Raw genomic sequence first — 17,527 nt, forward strand, 5'->3', positions numbered from 1 at the left:
ACAACATTTAATGTACACCAGTCTTGTGTCAATAGTTTAAACAGCTAATGGCAGTAGTGTTATGGTATGATGACAGTAATGTAAAGGTATGTGTAAATGGCAGCTCAGATTGTATGTGTTGCTTGAGCAGTGGTGATAGCTGCTTGGAAGATCTGAAACCCAGAAAAAATTTCTCCTGAACCACAGACAGGTGTAACACTGATTCTCTTGTGACATTAACACCTGATAGGTGGAATATAAAAACAGCAAGTGAACAGTTAGTTCCTGAAGTTATATTGCTTTGAAAACATGCAACAGATTGTATTTACTAAATGACTGGGTCAAATCACCTCTAAACTGGCCATTCAGTGCTTAATACCTAACAAAAATGGTCCAAGAAAGACCAACTGTGAATAAATGACAGGGTTGTATGTGGCCAAGGTTCACTGATGCCCGTCAGGTATTATCCCACAGAAGAGTTACTATAGAATTACTGAAAATATGAGCGCTAGACATGCCAAAATGATTTCAAAACACAGACTTCATTGTAGCTTACTGGCCTTGTCCACTGGCAAAAATGCGTACAATTAGAACACTAGCACTGGACCATTGAGTAATGGAAGGAGATGCCCTTGTCTAGTGAATCATGTTTTCCTTTAGATCATGTATATGGCTGGGTATGTGTGTCATTCGCCAAGCAAACACATGGCAAGTATAACACTATAGAAAGAAGGCAGGCTTGCATAAAACTAAACCTAAGAAATGAACTTTGGATAGATTATTAGCACGCAGCGGCACTAGTTGCTATCTGACTTTTTTCAATCATTTCACTTACCTGTTTAGTAGAAAGCTAAAAACCTCTAGCTGGGCTCTTGATTAAGTGATTATGCTGACTAGATACTGCCTACCAAGATGCATGCTGGCAGATTCACATCAGCATGCTTGATTCGAGAAAGGAAAATTTTATGAAAGAGGCTGAAAAAATAAATGCATAATGTGAATTAGGGTCCACTTGAAAGGATCTACTGCTAACGTTCTACTACATAGTAATTTCAATATTTGCCTGCAGGAATTGCTATTGACTTCACCTAGCTGTAGAATACCTTGTCAGTGAACAATGCCTGCAGCACAAAGATGTTTTCTGAGGGGTTAAATCTCGGTATTAGATGCCAATCACCCACTTAGAAATTAAGGTTGATAGATGGAAAACAAAACATAGTGCAACCAGTTACTTTTTCTCATTTCCATCATGCTGGGGAATTTTCTTTTATTTATCGACAATTAGGTTTACCGGACCCTAGCCACACACCTAATTCTCTATCTAAGTGCAAGCTGTCAGCTTTATAATGAAGTGATTGACAAGGGATGGCATTTGTTACACTGTTTTTCCATGGAAAGTCTATACAAGCTGAAAACAAAGGCATTTATTTTCAGCAAAGTCTTTTCTCTCTTACCCCAACAAATGTGCATCAGGTTTGACAGTCATGACAAACACAGTAATTTTAATATTTATTGAAAAGCTTACTAAATCTAGGAGTTGCATTAAAATACTAAATAACGGCCGATTCCATTTCAACAAAAATGTAAAAAAACAAGGATTTTGTTTGCTTTTGTAAAACAAAATATTTTTATTATATTTCCATATTTATTTTCTTGCATGTTCTAGTAACATGTATTGCCTATTAGAAGAGCCTATAGAAAACTTCACTGTTCTGTATAAAATTAGCTACAATTTTTACAATTGTTAGGCTACAAAACTCTGTAAAGCACTCTATAGGCTTATCAATTGGATCCCTAGAACCTATACTTTTCTATGTCACCTATAAACTACTTACAAAGTTCATTACATATTTTTTATCATTATTACTCATCATCTATTAAGTTAAAAGAAATGAAAACAATCTATACAGAAGAATAGTTCAACACTAAAAATATATATACTGTAAACATAAAGTATATATAGGCATATTTCTTAAACACAAAGTTCTTGAATTAGGCAGAACATTCAAAAAGAGGTAAAAAAAATCTTTATTCTGCAGGAAATTTGACAGGAGGGAGACGAGAAGCATCACCAAGATTAACCTCAAAAGAAAAGTGATTTGTCCCCACGCTCATGTACTAACATATTTTTTGAAAAGCAAAAGTATGAATCAGACCTGGCTAATAATTTTCAATAAAGAAACCTTCCAATTTACTAATATAATACAAAACAAATGAGTATTTACATGTGTGGTAAATTTGGCACAAACGACCACATAAGCCTATTTTCTTTTCAATTTATGAATAAATATAAACAGATTGTCTCAATATGGAGTCTTTCATGTATTAACAAATGTTCATGTTACAAATTTAAGCTAAAAAAAGCTAATTAATACGGATTTTGAAGTGCATAATGTGCATGCTGATTAATGGTAAAATAGAATTAAAAGTGAATATTTAATATACACAATATGCTCACAGTTTCTCATTATGCTTGAGATAATATTTTGATTTATGCAAATAATTTAAACCTTACGACTATTTTGGAAAATAAATAGCAGGTACTGACTACATAGAAAATTACAGCAAAAAGAAAACATCCCGACTTTTGAAAGTGTCTTAACAAAAATACTTGTTCTCTGGTACAGCCATTACATTTTTAACTGTAATTTTTTGTCTAGTGGGTTTGAAGCCCACAAAGGGGTTTTCCCCAGTTGTAGTGGCTAAAGAGAAAACCCAGGTAATGAGAAAGGGTGAGAATATGCTGAAAGGAAGATGGGGGCTTAAGTGATCCCTATACCTTCTCTTCTTTTGGAGGTAACTACATGGTAAATATTCGTATGTAAATACAAGGTTAGACTACCCACTTACTTTCACAGAGAATGATTATATTTTCATAGAGATAATTGATATTCACTTTTTTTGTGGTTTAATACACTGTGCCAGCAGTGAAACAGGCATATTCATACTAAATTTGCAAAGGGCAGGGAAAAATGTATAGGCAAAACCAACTGGATGATCTCTTTTTTCTATTATTTAAATTAGATGATCAGATACTATTAATTACTGTACTACAGTACATAGTCTTGTATTTTTCACTATAAATATATATATAAATATAGCTATCAGAGTCTTCAATAAACCAAAAGTAAAGCAATGAGCAATATTGGTAAGTGAGTATATATATATATATATATATATATATATATAATTTATATACATATACAGATTAGTAGATAGATTTTTTAAAAAAAGAAGCTCTAAAAATGGAATTTATGTTAAGGTTCAAGGTAAAAAATATTTTAACTTGTTTTTGGTCTATGTTTATACGAGCAATCATATTGTGTATGTGCTTAGTAGCATTAGAGCAACTGGTAACAGTAAAAATTACTGTTTGGAATCATAATTTACCATTAAAATTTATAATACAAAAACTCACTAAAACCTGTTCCGCACATCTTACAAAAGCAAATGTATTCTTATACTAAAGTCTTTACCAGCTTTTACTTGCTGTTGGTAATCCTTTCTTTTTTTCCCAATTAAACAGGAACCATAACTAATAGAAGGATTAATGTACCATGCTGAAATATACCCATGCACTTTTCTCAGAGCGTATCTAGCCCATATAATAGAATGGACTAATAAAGCCACAACTTCTAATGTTTTACTTAGCACTGCTGTTAAACATGCCTATGAGATGGCTTCTTTACGTTCCATTTCAAGGAAAGTACAGTTATTAAAAACAGAGATTCAAAAGATATGCATCTACTGAGATAAATACCAATGTCTAGACAAAAAACCTTTATTTTAACATAGCAAATACAAAGATAAAGTAACATTTAAAAATAGTAGCATTTAGAACAGTGGGCCTGATTTATTAAAGCTCTCCAAGGCTGGAGAAGATACACTTTTATCAGTGAACCTGGGTGATCCAACAAACTTGGAATTAATTTCTTTAAAGTAATTTGCTATTCGTTAGTAAATCCTGGACCATTACAGATTTGCTGGATCATCTAGGTTTCCTAATGACCCAGGTGTTCTTCTGCTCTTCTTCAGCCTTGGAAAGCTTTAGTAAATCAGGTCCACCGCCTCCTATTCTATAGGCTTAACAACACATTCCTATCTCAGATATACTTTATGTATCTAGAGACCTTTTGGGGTTTAGCTTTGAAACATGTTTTAGAACACCTCATATATTTATACCTTAGTTTAGTGAGAATTCACCTCTAAATGTGTTCTGTATCTGACACAATCTATGCACAACATAAATATTTATGTTTTTTGGGGGTGGCAAGGTTGCAAATCTGTCTTAGACAGTCAAAGGCTTGTCTTTCAAGTAGCCATTTTGCTTTCTACACTGATTGGATTTTAATGTTTTGTCTGGGAAGCAAACATCACTTTCATGGTCTTAATATACCTGTCCTGTCTCAGTATTCAGCTACAATAATAGGCATCCAAGTGTTGGAAACCAACTGTAATTCCTTGTTTTACCTTTGTACCATCAGTAAACAAAATTATATCACACAAAAAACTATGAGTTCCTATTCAATTAAATGGTTATGATATTATTATTAATATTATTAATATTATTATTATCAATAATATTAATAATAATAATAATAATATTTAACATTAATAGATAAAAAATTTGCATTAAAACTAAAATATATGCATATTATTAGCTTATTATGAAACTAAAGGATCAAAAAGATTGATATATTAAGACTTATATTTAGGTCAAAAATTTTCTTGATGTTTACAATAAGAGATCAATACATGGAATATTTTATAATGGGAAGTATTGTGTTGATTTCCATATATGAATAGATTTTTATTCTGTGTGCATGGTTTCTCATTTCTTTACTAAGCCCTGCAAGTCAATAATGCAATACATGTGAAAAAAAGATTCAAAGATTTAGCAAGTTCACTAAGCCATATGAACTCTAAATAGCCAAATGCATTTTCATTAATGAAATCCAATCTACTGGCATATTGTTCCATGCTTCCCATTTAAGCCAATTTAATTGCCATTTTAAATGAGGTAATATAATTTGTTGTCATGTCATTCATTTTAGCGTTTGAAAATGTGAAAATATCTAGCTCAGCAAATATTTTAGCACATTTCAAAGAAATAATTGCTATTTGGATGGAGTGTGTAGGTTCATATATTCCTAGTGAGAATAGCACACTGTCATACCTATTCTCAATAGACAATGCTTCTAGTGATGATATCATAAGTCAAATTGGAACCTGATGAACTGTATGCTGTATATACAGAATAAACTCAATTTTATACCTAAGTTGGCAACCAGGGACTTAGGATATGATTTACTGAAGCTCTGATTTTAAATTGTCTTTACCCTGATAAGGTCCAATTTGTACTGGATCAATGATAAAAGCTTACATTTAGATTAAATGTAAGTTTTGAAAATTGAGAAAATATGTTTTTCAATATTACATAGCAATTTAAGTGTTTACAAAGATCTATATTCTAAAAAAAATAGAACCTAAATCTGGTTTGTACATGGAGAAGCAAAGCTGTGTGTAAGCTATAAATCACATCTTACAGAGGGTTACAGACATGTAAAGTGTTGATTTATCTAGGGTTGTCACATTCAATGGAACATGTTATTTCAAGCCAAAAAGTTCTTAATATTTGTGGCAATGAACAGAGCAACAGTGGGATATTAAGGTAAGTATGTGCTTCTGTGTTAAAGTAAACCTGTTATGTCGCCTTGAATTCACAAAACACAGATGTGTTTTAACATGGACTTGAACCCCAAAAGAGACTTGCTATGGTAACGCTATAGTCTGGGACTGTCTGGGACTGCTAGGCTCACAAGATTTACATTGGGAATTGGTGATGTCATTGTGCTGTTTAACTTACTGAGGAGGAAGATATACTGGAGAGGGTCAGCATTTCAACAATCTCCCTACTACTTCTTCATTCATTCCCTGTATAGGTACTTTTTGCACGTCTTTTTCTACTTCCTAATTTTACCCCCACCAGTTATCAAAAAAACAACCATCAAGGGGGCAGCTATGACAAAAGAAAGTAAAAGACGGCAAAAAATACGGTACTTATAAAGTTGTCATCATATACTGAGCCTGATTTATTAAGGCTCTCCAAGGCTTGAGAGGATGCAATTTCCTCAGTGATGCTGGGTGATCCAGCAAACCTGAAATGGATTTCTTCAAAGTAATTTGCTATTTGCTAGCAAATGTTTTGAATCTTGGGCCAGATCCCATCCAAGTTTGCTGGATCACCTAGCTTTACTGATGAAAGTGTATCCTCTCCAGCCTTACAGAGCTTTAATAAATAAGGCCCCTTACTTTACAAAACCCAAACGAAAAATAAAGCTATGTATCCATTAAAAATCATACGTAGCACATTAACATTTGACTGAATGTCATATTCACTAAACCAGTAAGCAGACAGGAAATACAAATTTCACACTGCTGCTGCTATCCGGAGTCTACATTTTCATTTTTTTCAAACAAAACATTTTGCATATAATAATTTATATGCACAGGTATTGGTTTGTTTATATATGTTAAGATAAGTGTGGATGTGTGTGTTAAGCCAGTAATATGTAAGACATATAGTATACTGACATTTTTATGCAGACTGGAACAGATTGCTTTTACAACCGTTTCACTATTTGTAAACACTCTTGATTCACTGTATAAAAACATGAACGCTTTCCGCAATAATCATCTGACCTGCACTGGGGCAAAGCTGTTGTAGAAATGTAATCTGGTTTGGAACTGCATTCATTTAAAAAAAAAGATTTGCAGACAGTCCAGACATTGATTTTCAAGGATGAAAAATCAAATTCCACTTTTGCCCCCCTTTTATTCGCAGTCATGTTTGAGTTTTGTATCTTACATATTCCTATTTTGCCCTTAGACACTATGAATAACTGCAGGGCGTTATGAACACAAGTAAAAATCCCACAAAAGTAACAACAGATCATAATCTGAACATATTAAACAAATCTTCCTATTTCCATTCTGTTCTGTGCCTGTTTATTTTTAGCTGCATACAATGGGAATTAGAAGGCAATAACAAGCATTACAAACCACCTACAATAGATAACACAACAGGTCATAAGGATTCTGCTACTGGAACAGATTGACTGCTTATCTCAGATGAACATGTGCCAATCCTGAGAGTATTCAAAGAGTCTCTTGGAACAGGTCAGAACCGTACAATCTAGCTGAAATATGACTCTAGTAATGGAAAACTCTAAAAGGTAATCATGCAGCATTTCAGAGAATTACCTCCGTTACATGCAGTAACAAATACAAAAAAAATGTCTGATGCACGTCATTGCATGTAAGCATTTGTCCAAGCAAAGATAATATGTCAGCTTTTGTTTGATGCTGAAGCTTTTAACTTAATGTGTTTTTATACTCCTTGTAGACTTCATGGTGAAATTTCTTAGTTTTGGTGCTCTGACTTCCTCAACTGTTGAGGCATATAAAAATGAATGCTATGCTGCCTAATGTGTAATTTATTTTATATTTTGGATAATGCAAATGGAAAGGTGGAAACACCCCTGCTGAAACTATAATGTAGGTGGAATCACAGCTAGGAACCCAAAGATATGTTAGAAGTGTGTAAATAATTCAATAAAACAAACTACAGCTTTAGCTACATTTTCTTTTCTTTTTTTGAGTGTGCCATTTTATGTTCTTAAACATTCCAAAATTCCAATTTGCTATATAACTTAGATAAATATTTAATAAATCCCATATTACAAATGTGATATTTGATTGCGATTGCTGCAAATTACAATTAATTTAACATATTAATTTCTAAAATGTTCTCTAGACAACTGTATCTGTAGCTTTAGTCATAACTAATTGTGTACATTTGTGATACTAAGCAACTGGGAGCATTTGAATAAGGACTACCGTGTTTCCCCGAAAATAAGACACCCCCCGAAAGTAAGCCCTAGCAGGATTTTTGGCTTTTTCCGAGCAAGCTTGAAATATAGGCCCTCCCCCAAAAGTAAGCCCTATTGGCTTCTTCGGAGGGTGTGGTCACGTGGTACACGGAGGGATCCCAAGAGGAAGGAGGGAGCAGAGAGAGAGAGAGAGAGCAGATTTCAAAAGCACTGGAGCAAGGGGTGAAGAAATCGCAGGGTTAATTAACCTACAGTACTCTGGTGTGACACTAGCACTAAGAGGTTGGTCGATTCTCTTTTCAAAAGGTCCTTGCTGGTATTTTATTCATTAGCAGCAATGCATATTTATTAATTGATTTTTTTTTTTTTGCTTTTACTCAGATTTAACATGTAACTCTATGAGTCACATGTTAATTGTCAGCACATTTTCTTGTTATGTTGCACTTGTTTGCTTATGAAGCTGTGTTTTTTTTTCATTACATTTATGTCAATTCTTATTCATGACTTCTTGTATATCACAGAAGAAATCTGTGATTTTGACAGGTCACAGGTAACACAGAGGTATCTTTCTATAGTAATATTGGTTGCAGGTTTTGGTAAATACAGATTTTTGTACATGAATAAATATAGATTATTTGTGAGAAAAATAAGACATCCCCTGAAAATAAGCCCTAATGAGATTTTCAGAGGTAAAATAAATATAAGACACTGTCTTATTTTCGGGGAAACACTGTATTACTGATACCTGCTATTGTTTGGTATACGATTTAAAAGGTATTAGATATGATTAAAATGTATGTAAAATGTAACAGTGCAGTTCTTCTATTTGCTCTTGATCTGTTATTTAAATATTTTATTAGATCTTTGTAAAAAAAAAAAGTACAATAGTACTCTTTGATATTGTCAGAAATCTCGTAAGCCAATACATATCTCTTCTGTATTGTTATCAGAGAGGGGAAGGAGTTATGTATTCCTAACTTCTAGAATGACAACTCTGTTCCACCTTAAATATGATGTAGTGAACTAGCATAATCACACCAGGAAAGATGGTGTTATTCCCAGGATTACTAAATGAATACATGGGAAAAAAAGCAAAAAAAAAAGTAAAATGAGGTCATGACATCTACTGTGAACAGATGTTTATTGATTTAGCTAAATGATATGTGTCTTACATGAGTTATTTTTAATTTTTTTTTTTTACTTTAAAACCTTAATTAAGACCATAAGTAACGGAAGCTTTATGACCTCTATGCAGAAAATACTGTACATAAGGACTACCATTGTTGATATTCTGAAAGTTAAAAGCACTCTACAAAAATACTAATTCACTGACATTTTAAACTGTTACTTTGGAACATGCCAGGCCTAGATTTTAATAAGAAGGTTGGCAGAAGCAGTCCACATATTTCTGCTAATTCTGACATATTCATGGTAGCTTTCCTTTAACTAGTTGATATTTAAGATATGAATGAGTTTACAGCCTATATAAGTAACTTATTTATTCACGTAAATTTACAAAAGTATGTTTTTTCAGTCGTATATGTTGACCTCTAAAAACAGGGCGATGTTACAATAGATTTTAAAGAATTAAGGTTTTTCATGGTGTTCTTTTGTGTTAAATTGAGCAGTCTTGTCTAGTGGAGAAGCAAATATATATCAATGAATGATAAACCTACAAGATGTAAAGTGTTGTAAGTGGACAGTGTTAGAAAAAGGTATTATTATTCTGAACAATAATATTAAAGGAACACTGTTAAAAAAAGGTTTAGGAGATTTGTACTTGGCACACACAATTGAGGACAAATTAAAAACATAAATGCGAGACTTTTTGGTTGCATGTAACTTCAAAAAAACTTAAAATGTAAAGTATTCCATCGTAATTATTTTCACGTAGGAATCACCTTTCCTCAAATTCCCCAACATGACTGCGCTTCTCTCACCTTTCTATTTTTATATTCGCCATTTGCCTCAGAAGTCATAAATTGCATTAATTAAATCTTGAAAAAAAGGCCTCTGTTAATGGTGTCATTAATAGTAACGCGATCTAGGATCCTTTATGATTCATGTTATTACCTACTACTTCTCAGCTACTTGTGGAAATAATTTTACCAGTCAGTGGCATTTTCACATAGCTCCAGATAAATAAAAATTAAACTATTTATTATACATAAAAATCCAATATATTCCCCCCTATCAAAATAAATAAGTATTCTGAAGAAAAACTCATCCTATTTGTTTTTTAGAGATCTGTTCCTAAAGTAAGTGGTTTACAGCATGCTGCGCCACCTCTTCAGTTTGCTTTTCGTTATACAGTTAAACTAAATGTTAATAAATAGATAATCAGGACATACTCCAACATGCCTAATACTCGATTGCATGCTGCTATCCCTTACTCATACTATATCCTTTTCTGTGAATACTAAATTTTGTATTACTGCAAATAAAACACAAAATATATTCTCTCATAATATGACAGTGATCCTGAGCTTTTTAAATAGAATTTATTTTTTTTGCAAAAACATACTAGAAAAGACCCTAGTATTCAAAAATCTGACGAGAATATTGTTTTGATTTATTTACTTTATCTGCACTTGCAAAAAAATGTGCATCTTTGTGAATGTACGGTATTACAAAACTCCACAGCATCTCAATTACTTAGACGTACCATGGCAATCAAATCTCTTTGCATACAATTTGTTGGCAGTTATCTCATAGGAAGTACATTGGAATCAATGGCGTTGACTTACTAAAATAGTTTAGAAGGGTCACTTTTTATGGTATGTTTATTTCCAACTTCTAATGTTTATGATCAGCTTATAATGAGTCATATAGGTTGATTATAAATGTAAAATAGTACATAGGATGCATAGTAAAAAAAAAACTAAGTTCGTGGAGAACTCCATGTGTTCTAGGCAATAGTAATATTGATTGGCACCAGTTTTTAGCCAGTTTCTAATGTGCAGTACAGTGTTCCCATTAATTAGTGGTTGTTAGGGGTGGTTTCCTACTACTTCTCCTATGAAAGGGCTCCTGCTAGAGCTGTTCTATGGTTCATTGAAAGGGATTGCCTTTGAACAGGTTTTGTGAAATACAATGAACCTTAACCCATCCCATAGCAAAAGGAACCCAGGCATGATTACCCGTCACTAATCATGGTCCATCATGCTTATATATGATTCTGAACTAGCCAAAATGTCTGGTAGTACATAAGTTTACGAGTGTGCAGAGACATGACTGCAGCCCCGTGAATGTCGTCCCAGTACATATACATTTAGCTATGGATACCTGTAGGGGTGGTGGTAGTGGATACAGAGTTTAATGCACCTATAACTGTCTCTATTTTCCCTATTCTTTATTATCTTTGGATATTGCTGTCAACTTTGAAATACAGACAGCAGTTACAACTCCCATGTTCTATCCTTTTCTTTTTCTATCCACAAATAAAAAAAAAACAAAATAGCTGACATGTATGAAATTAATAACTAGTGCTCTGGTGTTAGTTTATTGGAGGCAGGTATCCTGTTTATGGTACATTCAGACAAATTACCTGCATAGTTTTTAAAGCCTGGAATTTGAAGATTGCAATAGTTTTTATACAGGTATTCCTCTGGTTCAGGACATCTGACATACAGACAACTCCAAAATACGAACAGGGCTTCCCTGCTGTTCCCCAGATGGACGCTTGGAGGAGGGAGGGGATGGTTTGCATGAATTGCAGAAGAAATATTTTGCTAAACACAGCTGAGGTTGTGGGTGATCTTAGGGGGTGAGCTCTTTCTGCAGACTCTTGTAACTCTTTAATGGCCAAGACAAACACTGTAATTGTTTCTTTTTGCATATCAAAGCACACTTGCTCCAGAAGTTAATGAATGTCTAGGCCCCATAAAGATTTTTTTTGCTTTGTTTGGGATTGGCTCACAGTGCGGATTTTATACAGTAACTGACACCACGATGCCTAATAATATGTTGAGACAAACATCTGTCCTAATTGCATTTATTAAAATAATGTACCTGTTCTGAGGTACATACAATTTCAACTTAAGAACAAACCTACAGTCCCTATGTCGTATGTAACTCAAAGACTACATGTATTAATCAAGTATCACCTGTGTTTTTTCATGTATTAGGCTTGTGCAACACATTTTTAAATATGCAACAGTTGTTCGTGCTTTAGCTGTGATTGCAATGTTTTAGACCGAATTGTTGCTATTTTGTTCGTTTTGAGTGTGCTTTTTTTAATCACATGAATAAATATTAATTCAAGGTTTTATTGCTTTACTACACACATCAATTTAGCTAGAAATGTTGAACAAAAGATAGCTTTACATGCCAAGTTGAATTTCTTTTTTTAGAGAGCTAACACTCTTTGCTTTCTCTCACTTAAAATGTCAGCTCTTGCTTCAACAATATTCTAAATCTTTTCTTTTACTATTTATTTTATTATTTTATCTGTATTTTTTTAGTTAGTAATATATATATATATATATAAATGTTTACCTTGATGTCAAATACTCCTGGTCTTCCCACTTGATTGTAGAATACTAACTGATCTTTTACAGATGAAATCCACAATGTCAGCTGATTTAACTGGAGTTCAAACAAGGAAACATTCTTTAAATGATCCTCAATTTCATGTTCTTTATCATAAAGATCCTTAGAGACCTAAAAAAAGGAAAATAAACAGATCTGTTAAAAATTTTAGTAATATTACAGATATTAACCACCTGGGCGTTACACTGAGGTCTAGATTTCTGTTCCAAAAGCGTTACAGTTTTTCATGAATTTTTTTTTTTTAAATTGTAGACCTGTAACTTACAGAAATATGTCCGAACAGGGTTCTAGTAGATATCATGAATATAAAAAATGTTTGAAACACACAATCATGTAAAAAAAAAATACTTTTAATAAAATTAAATAAAAGACACAAAAAATCAGCTTAAATAAGAATACATAAATAAATGAAAAATACTGAAAATGCGATAATTCGGTATACTGTATAGTAATATATTTTTCTAAAACACCTCCCTAGTGTCCGTCACATACCTATAGACAAAACCACATAAATATATTTTCTATTATTTTGTATTGGATTGGATGCAGGACTTTGTATCCAATCCAATACAAAATGAGAGTTTGAACTTACCAATTACATACTTTGTATTTATTTTGAATTATTTTGTATTGGATTGGATACAGTAGTTTGTATTCAATCCAATACAAAATGTGTTTGAATGAGTTTCAGTTTGAATTTCCCGCACACGCGCCGACGTCATCGTACGCGCCGACGTACACGCACGGAGGGAGAAGAAGCCGGCCGGCTTCTTCTTCCCGGAGAGGACACCCGACGCTGGAGGACGACGCTGGAACATGACGATGGATGATCGCAGCGGGACCAGGTAAGTGATCGATAAACCCGAACTAATTGTAACTTTTTGAAGCCCGTACCAAGGTCGGGCTTATCGCTCAGGTGGTTAAAGTGAAACTATCAAATTTCTCAACTCTTATATATACTAGTAAGATATTATAGTCAGGAATGTTATAGTCACTAAGATCAAATCTTTCCCTAATCATTCAAAATGAAACTATTCATTGCAAGTACAGTTTTATGTACAGGTATTCCTTTATGACTTCCAAATGAGGTTAGTAAACAATAAACTAAAATGATATATTTGTTTTAAATAGTATTTGTTCCTAGTAGTAATTTATACACATACACAGTCTGGAAAAAATTACCAGGCATCTGAAGAAAACTGATGATTGAGAATTAGAATCTGAATAACCTGACTAACCTGTAAAAGAAATGTTTTTGTACTATATATATATATATATATATATATATTCATTTTCACTTATATATTACAAAAACTAGTCCATATAATAACAACTATATATACAAAATACTTCCCTCAGCTACTATTTTTGCTATATACAGATGCTATTTTTTAATGTAAAAGCATTAGGTACTATTGACGAGTGCCATCATACCAGTCTTCAATGATAAGCTATTTACCAAAGAGAGTAAATCTAAGTCTGACAGCCGAAGCAGTGATGGTTGCCATGGCAACTGCAAGTATGACAAAAGAAAAGTTATAAAAAAAAGGCAAGAACAACAAATATATATATATTTTTCCTTGTGAGAACTTAAGGAATTCAAACTAACCTATGTTAAAGAGTAAATGTGTATGTACATAAAAAAATGCTTCAGAATGCAATAGCTTAAGAAATGCATTGAAATATCCTTTATTATTTTTATTGCTCCAAAATGAAAATTATGACTTTTACAAATTATCATTTCAATTATTAAAGTATAACAACTATACTTGATTTAAAAACTCATACAGATCATACAGATAATATTCTGCAGTTCTGTTTTTTTGCCTTTTGGTTATTTTGCTTTTTTTTCATCTTGGCATCAAGCCTTGGCTTAATGGTAATGGTTTTAAATGGTGCCAAACAGTGTTCCCTAGCTGTTAAACTAATGGCAGCACCTGGACAAACCCCGAACAAAAACTGGAAAAATATATGCATTCCTAAAGATAATGCTCTACGAAAGAATCAAATTCAGGATGTAAGTGCTGCAAGGCAGGAGTACTGGATAAAAAGCAAACTTAGAAGGATTTTTCAGGTATGCCCAAATTATTGCATAGGCTAAAATTGGATATTTGAGAACTCAAATTTATGTTTGAGAAGTACTTCCAACAGCAGAAACATACATTTGGAGAAACTGGTTTTGTTCATATTAAAGAAGTGTGCATTGACAGGCTGGCATTCCCTTTAAACCTGCCTGGCTAAGTCGAGAGTTCTAGGACAGGAGATGTTCTGAATTTTTTGGTGTAGACACATGTTGCATCTAGTAGCATTGTTCATAAAGTGTGTATACAGGAGTTGCTGTAACAGTTGAATAAAACATAGCTTATTTAGTATATTTCATTTTAAGCGTTAAAGAAAGTCACATTTAAATTGATATAACTGATAAAATGCAATATCTTTATTATATGGTAATTTATTGAAGAAATAAATTAACTGTGGCAAAATATGAACATACCTAAACTATTATTGTCAGTGTATTTAAATAATATGTACTGTTATTAAATGGTCAGACTACTTATTATCTTACAGTGTGCTAGTTAAACATTATAGAATGTTTACTGAGCTGCCAGAAGAGGTATTGGGCATGCAGTTCTTCTCTTCCAAAAAATACAGCAGTACATATTTCTATGCTATGAAGCTGCTGAGCTAGCTACTGCTCACCCTTTGTCCATACAATACAGGTACTGCTATAATTGTACTGTACCTGGACAGAATGGAAAAAGAACACACAATCTTGCTATAGGTGGTAAATACTTTATTAAAGCTATCCAAGGCTGGAGAGAATATACTTTCATCAGTGAAGCTGGGTGATCCAGCAATTATGGAATGGATATGGTCCAGAAGTTAAAAAATTTGCTAGAAAATAGCAAATGACTTTGAAGAAATCCATTCCAGGTTTGCTGCATCACCCAGCTTCACTGATGAAAGTGTATCCTCTCCAGCCTTAGAAAGCTTTAATAAATCAGGGCCAATGGGAGAAGTATCTGACAAGAATAATATTTTATTGGGACCTGTATCTTGTCCAGTAGTGGGGGTGGACAGATAGGTTGCAGAAGCAATAAGCAATGCACCCTCCGGGGAAGGAAGAGTTCAAGTACCAGGAATCCCCCCTAGTTATTCCAGATAAATATACTAAGTGAAAAAATGCTTTTTAGTTTGCAGGTATTTAAAGGTTCTTCTGCTATGAGTACTTTAAGTCAGGCTGAACCAGGAAGGCTGACTTATGAACTAGATAGTTCACAATGTCCGGACTGAATCATAGCAGTGATGTTTGCCAGATAAGGTCTCATGTTACATTTGTTTTTTTTATTGTTTTTTAGTTAGAGGAATTCTATTACCATTCTCATTTCTAGATCAGGATATATGGTAATTAAACTTGAGATACAAATATTACATGGATCCTATAGGGTTTCAATTCCTACAACTGAAAATACAGGTCTATTCTAAAACATTCTGTAGAATTAAAAGTGCCTAGATCAGGACTGGAATTAGCTAGCTGAATTCTCTACTAGGATAAAAAGTAGGTATCTTGCAACAGGAGAATAATGTGTGATCTCCCTTCCGATACCTTGCCATTTTTGAATAGTTTGAAAAACAGTCCACAATCAGCAAGAATAGCTAATGTTTTGGTTTTATAGATGGCTAGTTAGTGCCCTGTAGTTCATATAGCCACAAAGTCTCATTTAAAGACTTTATAGTTTTGTGACATTTGCTCAAAGTCCCCAGACATACCAGGCAAAGCATTACCATTCTTGCAATTGCTTTGGGGTACTGTAATAGTAACATTTCCAAAGCTCTATTATCCTTGCTTCTTATGGTAAATGTCACGAAATGTATTGGTAACTATTAGAGCTGAATCATATTTCTGTAGCAGAATGGTTTGTACTCTTACAGAAGACCATAAAATTTTAAAGAATTAATATTGCTTTATGATAATAAAATTATTTCTTTTTACTGGTTTCTGTAAAACAAAATAGCCAACAGATTTAATCTGTGTATGCAAGCATTGAACCTGCAAATCCTTAGTTAGATGCCAATCCCAATATATATATATATCCAAAGTAATAAAAGAAAAACTACTTTTTTTCTTTTTTTAGAGCATTTTCATAAACACTAAACATCATATATATATATATATATATATATATATATATATAAACAACATTGAAACATTATAGTCACACATGTATAATATATACAATTATACGTGTATTACGGTAAACAGGAAAAACTGTATCACCCATATGGTAAGCTATGTGTTTACAGATGTCCATGGGTTACTGATCAGAGTGCCCATCGTTTACATTTTTTTGCTAGTGCCTTGTGAAATTTATGGGAAATCAAGAAGACTAAATCTAACAGGTAAAGACAGTCCAGGAATCTATTGTTGTCATTGGAATGTGCAATAACCCTTTAATATATCTTTTTAATGGGTGTCTGACATGCTTAAAAAATTGTTTCCTCACAGCTTGTTTCATTGACAGAGCTCACAACTTCTTCTTCAGGCTATGATTTTTCTTTTTTTTTTATGGATATATGTGAAGCAAAACATATTTCCCTGCAGCCAGATATAAATGGTATGACCAAGAGGGCCACATACATGCTCTCTTAAAAAAACAATCAAGTCTTGCAAAAGCCTCAGGTTTCTTGGATTTTTTTATTTATGTCAAGTACCTTTGGCATACCATATCAATTTTTTGAGGAGGTATACAACTACATATACTTCTCTTGCCAGAATGGGTATATCAAAGTGTTCAACAAAAGATGTAGCTCAATTGACGTAGTATCAACTAGCAGTTTTCCTTCCTAAATTGTTAGTTATTCCAGGCTAAATTTTACCTTCAAGCCTGAGCTCTGCTATGTTGGTTTGGGTGTTATGCTTAAGCTCAGTCAAAAAATGACTATATCTCAAGATAAATGTAAACAAAAGAAAAGATTTGGAGAGTTTTACACACTGTATTTACTGTAATTCTTTTTCAACTCTGGTTTACAGAGAAATACTGTTTTCTAATCAAATAGCTATTTGCAAACTGGTGTTGCAGACAAGGATATACTTTGTTGCCAAT

The 17,527-nt window shown here is 33.1% G+C and overlaps 1 protein-coding gene across 7 annotated transcripts in view; it reads right to left on the reverse strand.

The window, feature by feature from the left end:
* Nucleotides 1-17,527, reverse strand: part of DMD (dystrophin) — a 721,719-nt gene that overhangs the window by 440,627 nt on the left and 263,565 nt on the right. For all 7 annotated transcript variants that reach the window (XM_072414251.1, XM_072414268.1, XM_072414235.1 and 4 more), the window contains one exon: nucleotides 12,369-12,533. In XM_072414251.1, coding sequence (XP_072270352.1) covers nucleotides 12,369-12,533 — 165 coding nt within the window. The remainder of the gene's footprint in view (nucleotides 1-12,368; nucleotides 12,534-17,527) is intronic.

Source organism: Pyxicephalus adspersus, chromosome 1, assembly GCF_032062135.1.
Source record: "Pyxicephalus adspersus chromosome 1, UCB_Pads_2.0, whole genome shotgun sequence".
NCBI classification, from domain to species: Eukaryota; Metazoa; Chordata; class Amphibia; order Anura; family Pyxicephalidae; genus Pyxicephalus; species Pyxicephalus adspersus.